At 44.7% G+C, this 14,246-nt stretch overlaps 1 protein-coding gene across 1 annotated transcript; it reads left to right on the forward strand.

The window, feature by feature from the left end:
* Positions 1-11,241: 11,241 nt before the first annotated feature.
* Positions 11,242-12,589, forward strand: LOC109776880 (glutathione S-transferase 1). Its single transcript, XM_020335546.4, is given in 4 exon segments — positions 11,242-11,543; positions 11,633-11,681; positions 11,809-12,250; positions 12,252-12,589. Coding segments are annotated over 4 exon segments (687 nt in total). The 5' UTR covers positions 11,242-11,393; the 3' UTR covers positions 12,298-12,589.
* The last annotated feature ends 1,657 nt before the right edge of the window (positions 12,590-14,246 follow it).

Consider the following 14,246-nt stretch of genomic DNA (forward strand, 5'->3'; position numbering starts at 1 on the left):
ATCCACATGATTCAAATTATTTTGATCTAAATTAACTTGCAAAAAAATATATGTGTGATATCCATCTACTATAATTGCTTACAATCAAAATTATAGGTGATTTTTTTTAGTTTAGAAGATTTATATGCACAATAAATCTGAATGTTCTTCACATGCATGATTTAGTTAACTTCAAATAGTTATACTAACTAGTCTTGATAAAGAGATTTTTTGGAGCCAACACCAAACCTCGTGAGGTGTTTTGCCTACGGAAAGGTTGTGCTAGCTTGTAATGATTACTATTAGGATCAAAGTAGTAGTTTAGTTATATAGGGAGAGAATGATTTAATACTTTGTGTTCACTAGTAGAAAAAGGCCCATTTGTCCCGGTTTGTAAGGCCCATTTGTCCCGGTTCGGGAACCGGGACTAAGGGTCGGTACTAAAGCCCAACACCTTTAGTCCCGGTTCTTATACCAACCGGGACAGATGGGGCTCCATGTGGCCGTTGCAGGTTGCCCAGGCAGGGGGGCCTTTTGTCCCGGTTGGTAGCACCAACCGGGACCAATAAGCGTCCACGCGTCAGCAGTTCAGGTCCTAGGGTTTTTGTTTTTTTCCTGAAGGGGGGGTTGGGGGTTTCATATATTGTGTTAGCTAGCTAATAGAGAGAAGTATCCTCTCTTATCTCCGTGCTTGGTCGACGCTACGTACTATACGTATAGAGAGGACTCGACACGCTAGCTAGTAAGCAAATGAAGGAAACCATTAAGTACAGAAGATCATCATGAACATATATACCGAGAGAAGTGATCGACCTCTCATGCTCCGAGAGATTGGTCGAACAACAAGTTTTCGTATTATCTATCCGACGCTACTGGCTATATATATATATATATATATATATATATATATATATATATATATATATATATATATATATATATATATATATATATATATATAATGTAAGATCTCTTACAATCCCCTAGCATCTGAACTCAAGTTCCACATGGTATTCTCCGGCTTTATTGATGATGTGGTCAAGAAAGAATCCTGCCAATTCCCCTTGAATTGCTTTCATGCGATCTTGTGGTAGGAGTTCATCCTGCATCTGCCACATCTAATTTGAAGAAGGGGGTCAATACATATATATGAATGAAACTTAACACAAATGATGGTAATAAAATTAAATTGTGAATATTATTGCTTACGCACTTCATATTGTCTTTTAGAGTAGCCCCGCTTATTCTTGGCCGTCACGTTGTAGATGAACTCGCAGACATAGTATCCACAGTAATTATTCCTGGGTTCCTGCCACAAGCACTTTACGAGAAATAGAGGTCAATCAAACTGATAACGAAGCATTATAAATGGCATTGATGAAAGTAGCTAGAATCAACGGGAGATGCGCGGAACTAGCTAGCTAGTATAGTACTTACTTTCGGGTATGTCCATCGCAACTCCCTCGGCAGTCCCGGAGCTTGTGCGGTGAATACTTTCCAAACCCTGCAAGACAAAGAAAACAATTACTTGATATCAGGAAATGAACAAAGTTGCCGATATGGTGCGATAATGATCGATTGAACTTACTTCTCGAGCATTTTAGTCATGTCCGCATAGTCCTCGGGATCTTTTCGTCTCGAGTCTAAGACGGTTACTAGTCCCTGCTCAAGCTTAATCTCTAGGGGAATATAGTGGAAGCTGTGCACGCATGCATAACTCATCAATTACATTACTATAACCTCGAGTAATAAGGGAAACCTAATATGCACAAGACAGTAATACTCACTTGAAGTTGTAAGGAAAGAGTATTTTATCTTTGTTTTGATTTATTACCAACGATCGTAGCAAGTTGGCCTCGGTTTCTTTGGCATGAAATTTAACCGTAAATTCGTCTATGAGATTTGTGTTAATGAACCCAATATCATAGATTTCTGCTTTTCTGCATTCGACAATCTTCAATCTGCATAATATAGTGAGGATAATTATATATACATGCAATGAAAGAGCTGAGCTATATATAGAGACTTAATGAGAGAAGTAGTACTTACGGACAGTAGCAAGTGACCGTTAATTTATCGAGGGCCTTTTGATTGAAAAACTGGAAGAACTCCTCAAATGGAACAGACAACAGATCAATTCCAACGAGGTCGTGCTCCTCTTTAACTCTCAGCGTCAAAGTATCCTTCCCAGACTCTCTGCAGGTTTCCATGTACCAATCATGGAATCTTCGCATCATCGTTGTTAGAGTACTTCTATCTTTGACGAGAGGCTTCCCGTACTGGTATTTGAATTCGTCCACCTCCATTATATCAAAAAGTGCATCGTCGTCGTGCATGTAATCTGCATGATTGGTACCGGGCAAGATCCCCGGATGATTAGCGACGATATCGCTAGACACCTTGAACGGGGGGGGGGGCACGATTGGTTCGCTTGTTCGCCGAGCTGGGGATTTTTTTCCCACTTCTTCATTCTGCTAACCTTCGATCACTGCAAGTACTTCCCGACCGCTCCGCTTCGATATATGACCTTTCAGTAATGCGCTCATAGTTGGTTTTCGGCGGAGACGGTGGTGGTTTCTTCAGGGCATCGATAGTGCGCTTTGCTTTCACCGGATCTATTTTCTCCTCCGGAGGTGGATGTTTCTTAGCTTTTTGCGTTTCAAAGAAGTCCCTCACTTGGGTTTGACAAATCTCCGCGTTTTCCTTCTCGGTCATCTCGTATGGTAACTTCTCAAGAGGCTTGAGAGATGGACCGAATCTTTATTGCCTCCGGCCTCTGGCTGTACTGCTAGACGCCGGAGCACACGGAGCGGCTGGGGCTATCTTCTTTCCTTGCTTACCAGGCGGAGAAGAAAGACTACGACGCGCCGGAGCAGCCGGAGTGGCAGCGGCTCTCTTCTGCCCTTGCTGATGAGGCGGCGGAGGAGGCTGGCTACTCGGACGTGCCGGCGCAGGCAGAGAAGGAGGCGGAGTGCCGCCACGCGCCGGTGAAGGAGGCGGAGTGCCCTGATCACTCGCCGGAGGAGGAGGCGGAGTGCCCTGACTCACCGGAGGGGGAGGAGGAGGCAGAGGCGTCCAGTTCGGAAGGTTGATGAGCTCCTTCCGCCATAGACATGGAGACTTCAGAGCAGAACCCACCTGAGTCTCCCCTTCACCGGTAGGGTGGTCAAGCTCGAGCTCCTCAAATCCCTCCGTTATTTCGTCCACCATCACAGCAGCATATCCTTCTGGAATCGGACGGCAGTGAAAAGTTGCGCCGGGTTTAGGAGGTGCAACAGAGCCGACAGCCGCCTTGACTCTGAAGTTCTGCAATTGTGTCATAAGGTGGCAATCTTGAGACTCCGTGATAGCATCCATGGGGTAGCTAGCAGGAGCCGTGAAGACAGGCTCCTGAAGTAGCTCGGTGGAAGCCATGCTGCTTCTCCGCTGAGATGGCAGGGTAGCTTCGGGGGTAGCTTCGGCAGGTCGCTTGCTGTGAACTGCTTCTCGTTCCTCTAGCGCTTGTACCCTTGCGTGCAGTGCCTGCAGTTGGGTCTGCTCCACTTTCCTCTTCCTGTCCCAGCCTTTGTAACCGCCTGCGTCGGGAAACCTAGCCTTCCACGAAACGGAGGCTGGCGTGCCTCATGTCCGTCCAGGGTGCTCAGGATTCCCGAGGGCATGTGTGAGCTCGTCGTTCTCTCTGTCGGGAACGAACGTCCCTTGCTGCGCTGCGGCGATATACTCCTGAAGCTTCATGACGGGCATTCGCAGTTGCTCGTTCGTCCAAACGCACTTCCCTGTTTCAGGGTGCAACGATCCCCCAACCCCGAAGAACCAAGTCCTTGAACGGTCTGGCCAGTGCAATGTCTCTGGTTCGACCCCTTTATCAAGCAGGTCATTCTCAGCCTTGTCCCACAACGGCCGGGCTTTGAGGTAGCCACCTGACCCCGTGCGATGCTGAAGCTCCTCCTTTGCAACATTTTTCTTGTTTGTCGCTGACATTTTCTTACTCTTCTCCGATGTCTTGTGGGCGACAAATGCGTCCCAGTGATCTCTGATCTTCTCAAATCGGCCAGTGAATTCTAGAGTCTTGTCGTTGCCGACAAACGTTGATTTCAGCTCATTCTTCCACCTCCTGAATAGATCAGCCATATTCTTAAGAGCATGAGCGTTGATCAATGGCTCCTTAACTGGCTTCTCCGGATCCTCCTCTGGCGGTAGGGTGAAATTTGCCTTCAGCGCGGTCCAAAGATCAGCTTTCTGCCTATCGTTGACATAAGACACCTCAGTGTCTTCGTTCTTAGGCTTATACCATTGGTGGATGCTGATCGGGACCATGTCCCTAACAAGAACCCAGCACTGAGAAAAAAATGTTTCCTTGGTCCGGATGGGTGCAATCGGTTGGCCATCGCGTGCGATTTCTGTGATCGTGAACCTTTCATCCTGGCGCAACTTTTTCTTCGGGCCTCGTCTCGTTACTAAAGTTTGGCACGATCCGGAGGGCTAGAAAAGAAGAAAGAACAGAATTAATATGTGTACATACCAAAACAATTAATGCATCAATTAGCTATAGTCAGCACAGGCTTAATTAATATATATACCTGGCCGGACTCCATTCGATCACCGGAGCCGTCATCACGGTGTCCTTCTTCCACCGGCATTCGGTCACCGGAGCTATCATAATCATGTCCTTCCTCCTCCATTGTTCGATCACCGTAGCCTGATTCACCCTCTCCTTCCAAACCATCGGTGTTGTTGAGATAGTATGAGACATCACCTCCGGCTGCGATTATGTCCCCCAACACCTGTTCTGCTTCCAAGTCTCGGTGCTCCATAGTTTCTGCAAATATTACAACATGGCAATTATTATACAAAACATGACAGATGGATATATTAGTGACAGACGTAGACCTAGCTAGCTAATCACAAAAAGGAATCATATTAGTGGCCTCGACGCTTCTCTAGGGTTTGGGGTGGCCTCGGCAACGCTTCTAGGGTTCGGGGTGGCCTCAACGACAACACTCTTTTAACTTGGTAAATTTGGGTGGCCTCGGCAGCGCTTCTAGGGTTTGGGCCGAACCGCCTCTCTCATGATTGTCAGACGTCCGGACCGACAAGGGATTTAACAAAATGGCGTCATTCTGGATATGCAGAAAATGGTCCATATTTTCCTCATCTCATCTACCCTTCTATATGCCACGTTGTCTAGTGTCAAAGAATTCAAGAAAACCATGACTTCATCATTAGTCGGAAATGACAGGCGCATAATGGTATGAAGCTCTCCAAAGTTGTTTTGGAACAGAGTTCCCGATAGAATAATTCGCTTTTTGGTACAAAGTTCTGCAAGAGCCTTCCGAATATCACTATTTGGAAGGCATTTGCTGAAATTCGTACCAAAAGGCGAATTATTCTATCAGGAACTCCGTTCCAAAACAACTTTGAAGAGCTTCGTAGCATCATACGCCTGTTACTTCCAGCTAATGATGAAGCCATGTATTTCTTCAATACTTTGACAAACAACGTGACATATAGAAGAATATATATATATATATGAGATCAGAAAAAAATTGGATCAACTTGTGCACATCCATAATGGGGGCATTCTTGATAAATCTGGACCCTCGACCCCTGGACGACCCTCGACCCTAGACCGCTCGGCAATCCACGACCCTCTATATCCTAGTTCCCGACCCTCGACCCCCTCATGTCATGTTTGTCTAGTGTCAAAGGATTCAACAAAACCATGTCGTCCAGTGATCTGCCTTGCCTTTGAAATGCTTGCCTTTCTTTCGACATTGATGGTTGGTCGGAAGAAATCGACGATGCCCCAGGTACACATTTTTCCTGCATTTGTCCAGGTATATACTTTCGGTGCCAGCTAAACAGTGCGTGCATGCGTGGTATCCCTTGTTTGTCTGTCCTGGAAGGTTACTGAGAGTAGGCCAATCATTGATGGTTACAAATAGCAACGCATGCAGGTTAAATTCCTCCTGTTTGTGCTCATCCCACACACGTACACCGTTTCCATTCCACAGCTGTAAAAGTTCTTCAACTAATGGCCTTAGGTACACATCAATGTCGTTGCCGGGTTGCTTAGGGCCTTGGATGAGAACTGACATCATAATGAACTTCCGCTTCATGCACATCCAAGGAGGAAGGTTATACATACATAGAGTCACGGGCCAGGTGCTGTGATTGCTGCTCTGCTCCCCAAAAGGATTAATGCCATCCGTGCTTAAACCAAACCATACGTTCCTTTGGTCACCTGTAAACTCAGTCCGGTACTTTCTCTTGATTTTTCTCCACTGCGACCCGTCAGCGGGTGCTCTCAACTTCCCGTCTTTCTTACGGTCCTCAACGTCCCATCGCATCAACTTGGCATGCTCTTTGTTTCTGAACAGACGTTTCAACCGTGGTATTATAGGAGCATACCACATCACCTTCACAGAAATCCTCTTCCTGGGGGGCTCGCCGTCAACATCACCAGGGTCATCTTGTCTGATCTTATACCGCAATGCACCGCATACCGGGCATGCGTTCAAATCCTCGTACGCACCGCGGTAGAGGATGCAGTCATTAGGGCATGCATGTATCTTCTGCACCTCCAATCCTAGAGGGCATACGACCTTCTTTGCTGCGTACGTACTGTCGGGCAATTCGTTATCCTTTGGAAGCTTATTCTTCAATATTTTCAGTAGCTTCTCAAATCCTTTGTCAGGCACAACATTCTCTGTCTTCCACTGCAGCAATTCCAGTACGGTACCGAGCTTTGTGTTGCCATCTTCGCAATTGGGGTACAACCCTTTTTTGTGATCCTCTAACATGCGATCGAACTTCAGCTTCTCCTTTTCACTTTCGCACTGTCTCCTTGCATCAACAATGACCCGACGGAGATCATCATCGGGCACATCGTCTGGTTCCTCTTGATCTTCAGCTTCCCCCGTTGCAGCATCACCGTATTCAGGGGGCACATAGTTGTCATCGTCCTCTTCTTCTTCGCCGTCTTCCATCATAACCCCTATTTCTCCGTGCCTCGTCCAAACATTATAGTGTGGCATGAAACCCTTGTAAAGCAGGTGGGTGTGAAGGATTTTCCGGTCAGAGTAAGACTTCGTATTCCCACATATAGGGCATGGACAACACATAAAACCATTCTGCTTGTTTGCCTCAGCCACTTCGAGAAAATCATGCACGCCCTTAATGTACTCGGAGGTGTGTCTGTCACCGTACATCCATTGCCGGTTCATCTGCGTGCATTATATATAATTAAGTGTGTCCAAAACCATTACAGAACATCATGGATAGATAAGTGACTAAATTAATAGAAGTTCATCATCACATTAAAACCAAAGTACATACATAGTTCTCATTGAACAACATATAGCTCTCCAGAGCATCTAACTAAACCATACATTGAAACTATGTAAAACATTTCAATGCAACAACAAATGCGATCATAATCGCAACCAAGGTAACAATTGATCCAACGACATAATGATACCAAGCCTCGGTATGAATGGCATATTTTGTAATCTTTCTAATCTTCAAACGCATTGCGTCCATCTTGATCTTGTGAGCATCGACGACATCCGCAACATGCAACTCCAATATCATCTTCTCCTCCTCAATTTTTTTTATTTTTTCCTTCAAGTAATTGTTTTCTTCTTCAACTAAATTTAACCTCTCGGCAATAGGGTCGGTTGGAATTTCCGGTTCACATACCTCCTAGATAAATAAAATCTATGTCACGTTGGTTGGCATAATTGTCATAAACAATAAATGAACCAAATAGTTATAAAAGATAATATATACCACATTCGAATCATAGATAGGACGAGGACCGACGGGGGCGGATACCAAAACCATCGCACTATATAATAACAAGCAATAACAAAAGTAAGAAAAATAGACAAGTATCTATCTAAAGTAAGAATTTTTTTTCTTTCAGAAAGAAGATAAGAACAAGAGGCTCACCACGGTGGTGCCGGCGACGAGATCGGCGCGGGCGATCGACGGCGGTGAAGACGGGGACGGGACGTGACGGACCGCAAAATCTAGACAAATCTCGAGGAAAATGGAGCTTTGAGGTCGAGCTTCGAGAGGAGAAAGCTTAACTAGTGTGGCTCGGGCATTTCATCGAACACCTCATGTGCATAGGAGGTGAGCTAGAGCACCACAAAGCTCTCCCCTCGCCGACCAGAAAAAAGAGAGCAGTGTGGAGTGCTCTGCTCGCCGGCAAGGGGGTATATATAGCCACCTCATTGGTCCCGGTTCGTGGCTGGAACCGGGACTAAATGCCCCCCTTCTGTCCTGGTTCCAGCCACGAACCGGGACCAATGGCTGTGGGCCAGGAGCGAGGACCATTGGTCCCGGTTCGTGGCGTGAACCGGGACAAATGGGTCCAGACGAACCGGGACAAATGCCCCCACGAGGCCCGGCCGGCCCCCTGGGCGCACGAACCGGGACGTATGCCCCCCATGGGTCCCGGTTCGTGACTGAACCGGGACTAATGGGTTGGCCAGGCCCCAACCAAAGCCCTGTTTTCTACTAGTGGTTTAAGAGTAGAATAAGTTATTCCATGCTCTAGCCACCCAAGACTAGCCACATTGGGGAGTAACTTATGTGTGGTATCATGCAACATGTGTATTTATTAAGTTATAGACTTATCTTGTCTTGGTATGTGTGACGTTACTCCATACTACTAGTAAACCCCTCCCAATGCTCCACCTTGTACAGGTGCTAAGCCTTTCACGTAGGCAAAAAATCTGATGTGACAAGTTATTTAAGAAGAGAGAGATGAGTGTGATGACCCCAGGAAGAAACAATGCTAAGCGCGTGAACCTAAGCAAAACATTTAAATGAAGGAAGCCCACCAATACATGAAGAGCTACATCACTCTTTTTCTTCATTAATTACTTGGCACATCATATATTTTGTCTAAATATGTGCGATGCTATCACCTATATTACTTTCATTGTGGGTAGTCTAAATGAACTATTTGGAGAATATCTTGCTAGCTCGTGAGAGCCAAGCCGTGGAAGGTCTCTCTTGCTATTAAGGCCACAAGCATCAAACAGGAAAATTTAGAGCCATGGAAAGTGTTGTGTCACCTACCAATGGGCCAACTGCTAGCGACGTAATAATAGCATGCAAGTTGATTTTTTATAGAACATGCAAGGCGTTGGCAAGTTGGAAAATGATTCATCGCTGGCAAGCTTAACTCTCGGAACTTGTAGCATTCAACTGAATGAGAACAAAGATTAGAAAAAAAATACATCTCCATCGATAGTGAAAATTATTCAATTGAGTAACAACGAAAATCATATCGGAATGTACAATTACTTGTTGATTTTGAATTTGAGGCATTTTTCTATTTTTTACTCCCTCCGTCCCATAATATAAGAACGTTTTTTACACTACACTAGTGTCAAAAACGTTTTTATATCATGGGACGGAGGGAGTAGTTAATAAGATATGCATATACCCACCCTTAGTGTTTTCGAGACAGCGAGAGGGCACATTGCTTTTGGTGCTACCATCTCTCTCAAGCCTCGAATAAGTTTTGCGGACACGATTATCTTCCCGCTTTGGAATATCGTGGCCTGGCAGAGCTAGCGAAGAATCTTCCATGTTGGAGTATGCCGGCAGCTGGATAGCCGCCATGCATGGAAGTCTCTTTTACCTTTCCACTTGCTAAAGTGATACTGTATGTCGCCTAGACGCCTACCACTTGCTAAATCAATGGGCCAACTGCTAGCGACGTAATAATTGCAAGTTGATTTACAGTGTTTTGCTACGGTTCCCTGACTTTGTTTCTTCATTTTAGACTAGCTGACTACCGTAGCTTACCTGACTTCCCTTCTAACTAGTACTTCCTTCGCACCACGTATGTGATAAACTAACAAAGATGATTACAGTACTTACCCAGTTTAAATGATTTAAGAGCTCATTTGGCACTCATCATTTCATATTTTTTTGGCAGAAATGAAATAAAGCATATCTAGACATTACCTAAAAAGTCGATGTAGAGTCTACAACTACTCATATTTTATTTCATGAGCCCCGGTCCAAAAAGACAAGCATAAAACTATCATCACGAAGCGCGCAGATTAGACACTACTACCTCGTTCGGGATTATAGGTCCCTTCAGAGCAAGGTTAATAGTATAGCCAACAATGGGCTATATAAAGTTGCCACATCATTTATAGCCAACATATATAATAGCCATTTACAAAGTAGTACTACTAATGGATGGCCCACCTTACAATCACACATTGTCTCTTGAAGCACGTGTTGCAGACGGCTCTTAATCTACGGCCCGCTTCCCTTCTCTTTCCTCTTCTCTCTCATCGAACTCAACAAACATATAATATTGTAATCCTTACAGCCTGCTGACTGTATCTTATTATACTTGTTCTCAACAGCATCATCAGGACCAAGGCAGCAGCAGTGATTCAAACGCAGGAGCTAAATTACTCCATGCATTGGCTGCATGCTACGGTAGCTAAATAAAATATCTCAGTGTTGCCACGAGCATACTAGCAGGAAAAGTAACACGTCACAGCATGCATTGGCTATAGCCTGCCACGACCGCACATTGCTTTTAGTGTTGCCACGAGCTTGCTAGCAGGAAAAGCAACACGTCACAGCATGCATTGGCTGTAGCCTGCTACGAGCGTGCTAGCTCTAGTCGATGTGGACTTACAACTACTCACATTTATTTCATGAGGTCCGGTCCAAAGAAACAAGTATAAAGCAGGTCTAGACACTATTTTTTTCGTCCGGACTTATTAGGTCCTCTCTTATTTTGGACTAAACTTTGAGTTAAAAAAAATTTAACTAACAAAATGTTAACAATATGTCACAAAGATTATATTGTCGGAAAGCTCTTTCAAATACAAATCCACAATATAATTTTTTATTGTATATACTTTATATTTTAGTAGTCTTTAGATGGTCAAAGTCTGGTTCAAAATACAAAGAAACCTAATAAACTCGGATGGAGGTAGTACCTAAAAAGTCGATGTAGACTCTACAACATTCAGAGCGACCAGTCCTGAAGCCTTGTTAAGAGCATGGTTAATAGAGCAGCCGGCTGCTGGCTCTGTAGCAGTGCCATGTCACCTGTAGCTTTCATAGAAGAAGTCTCGTACACTAATGCCGGCTGTAGACGAGCTGCTTCACTAGCTTGCTATATTTTGTACGGTCTTCGAGAATAATCAATAAATTGGCCGTATGCATCTTTCAGATGCAGAGGCCGGGGATTATCCTTCTTTTTTAAAAAAAGACGAGCTGCTTCACTAGTGCATAAATGGAGATCGACATCCAAGGCCTCCTCCCACACACACACGCTACAGAGCAGAGCAGAGTCTTGCTCCAGTATCTGCCCTCTCCTGTAGGGTAGAGCATCCATCACGTGAAGTTCACGGACAAACATGTCTCCGGTGAAGGTGTTCGGGCACCCGATGTTGACAAACGTCGCACGGGTGCTGCTCTTCCTGGAGGAGGTCGGCGCCGAGTACGAGCTCGTGCCCGTCGACTTCGTCGCCGGCGAGCACAAGAGGCCCCAACACGTCCAGCTAAACGTAAGCAGACGACAATTCGTCGATCGGTCACCGTATAGTATCAGGTGATGATTTCTAACAGAGATGCTGCGTGTTTTTTTTTCTTGCAGCCGTTTGCGAAGATGCCTGGGTTCCAAGATGGCGATCTCGTCCTGTTCGGTGAGCCCTCCATCCATCCATCCGTACACACGACACGAATCATTCCTGTCTAGGAGTATATATCATGTTAAAAATCCATTGCATTGGTTTCTCTAATCTAATCTAACAAATGGATGAGTGATTGCAGAGTCGCGCGCCATCGCCAAGTACATCCTCCGCAAGTACGGGGGGACAGCCGGCCTCGACCTCCTCGGAGAAAACAGCGGAATCGAAGAATTAGCAATGGTGGACATGTGGACGGAGGTGGAGGCCCAGCAGTACTACCCGGCCATCTCGCCCGTGGTGTTCGAGTGCATCATCATTCCCTTCATCATTCCTGGCGGTGGCGCGGCGCCGAACCAGACCGTCGTCGACGAGAGCCTGGAGCGGCTGAGGGGTGTGCTGGGGATCTATGAGGCCCGGCTGGAGAAGAGCAGGTACTTGGCCGGGGACTCCATCAGCTTCGCCGATCTGAACCACATCCCGTTCACCTTCTACTTCATGACCACCCCGTACGCCAAGGTGTTTGATGACTACCCCAAGGTGAAGGCCTGGTGGGAGATGCTCATGGCCAGGCCCGCGGTGCAGAGGGTCTGCAAGCATGCCTACGGAGTTTAAGCTAGGTGCGCAGTACTAGATGTTTATGCACTCCGCGCGGGTGTGTGCCGTGCCGGTGCCGGTGATGATTCCATTCAAGAGAAGAGACCTCCCGTGTGTGGGTGGGTAATCATCTGCCCGTCTAGTTCGATCGAGTATACGCTTTCAGTTTCAGCAGCACGCGAGGAGTCCGCTTGCGCTTCTGTTCGTGCGCTGGATTCCTTGCTTTAAGTTGTGCACTAGTCTCTACCTAATCTATATCTATAACTATATTTATATCTATACCTACTAATTCCTATTAATAAAAGGAATAACGCTTCTTGCCACCGTAATTTGGTCCGTCGTAATTTCGTTCGTCCGTCCGTTGCTCAAATTTTTCTGTACGTAAACCCTGTCCCCTTCTTAGTACGTCTTTTTCTATCTGGGCCAGCCGCTGCATTGGGCCTAGGTTCGTTATTTCGTCCTGATTTGGAGTGCAGCCCAGCCAATGTATCCAGCCCGAAGAGCAAAAAAGTAGGAGGTGCAACTGTCACGGATCGAAGGGAGCTCCTTTTCGGCGCCTTCTGCGCCGCTTAGCGCTCCTGGCGCTCGCGCGCGCCTCTTGCGGGCCGGCCCAACAACCTGTTCCAAAAGCGGAGGCGATAAATTTTTTTTTGCCTAAGACAGGATTCGAACGCGCGCGCTAGCGAATCGTATTTCGTATTCGACCGTAGGAAACGACGCAACAACCATTGCACCAGGACTACTTTGCTGTCTACAAATCAAAACCAAAACTACTTAATACTTCTTCTATTACAATATACATAAATTCTGGACACATATAAATCATTTCAAAAAAAGAAAACGTAAGTTTGAAATATAAAAACATAGATATGTAATAAAAAAAAGTTCACTAGTACGGATAAAAGTTCAATTTTTTTAAAAGTTCATCGAATTAAAAAAGGTTCATCAATGTAGAAAAAAAGTTCACAATATTGAAAAAAACTTCACCGATTTTGAAAAAAGTTCACAAAATGTGAAAGAAGTTCATCGATTTTCGAAAAAAACTAATCGAATTTGAAAGAAAAAGTTCATCAAATGCAAAAAAAGTTCATCAAATTTGAAAAAGTTCATCAAATTTAAAAAAACATTAATCGGAATTGAAAAAAGTTCATTGATTTCAAAAAAGTTCACCGAAAATATAAATAAGTTCATCGATTTTTGAAAAAAAAAACTAATCGAATTTGAAAGAAAAGTTCATCAAATGCGAAAAAGTTCATCAAATTTGAAAAGTTTCATAGAATTTGAGAAAAAGTTAATCGAAATTGAGAAAAAACATTGATTTCAAAAAAAGTTCACCAAAAATATAAATAAGTTCATCGATTTTCAACAAAGATCATCAATTTGGAAAAAAGTTCAAAAAATAAAAATAAGTACATCAGATTCAAAAAAAAATAGTTCATGTACTGAAAAATAGTTCATCGATTTTACAAATAGAAACGCAAAATTGAACAAAGTTCACACCAGTGATCATTTAACAAAAAGTGTAAGAATGAAGAAAAAAGGAAAAAAATGTAAATAGAAAAACGAACAAAACCGTTCGAAAAAACAGTAAGTAAATCAACTCGAAAGAAGGTAATCAATCACGTTAGAATCAGTTGGCTGGGTGGTTAGCGTCGGGTGCTTGATACAGCAGGTCGCTGGTTAGATTCCCTCCTTACGCGCTTCTTTTTGCGATTTAACAAATAAGTAGAAAAAATTAAATGGGCTGGCCCAGCTCGCGGGAGGTGATGTGCGCTGCAGGCGCCCGTTAACGAAATGCACGTTAACCGGCGCCTGCAGCGCCAAATAGGATTTGCCCGGATCGAACTCAGGAAGTTAGTCTAATCCCAAAGGCTTCTGTCCCCTGACCTACCTCTGTGTTGTACGTATAAACCTGGATTTATTAGTCTATGAAATAATCCCACCTTGCTCCGTTACATCTTATTCCACCAATTTATATTTATCTGT

This window comes from Aegilops tauschii, chromosome 3 (genome assembly GCF_002575655.3).
Source record: "Aegilops tauschii subsp. strangulata cultivar AL8/78 chromosome 3, Aet v6.0, whole genome shotgun sequence".
NCBI classification, from domain to species: domain Eukaryota; kingdom Viridiplantae; phylum Streptophyta; class Magnoliopsida; order Poales; family Poaceae; genus Aegilops; species Aegilops tauschii.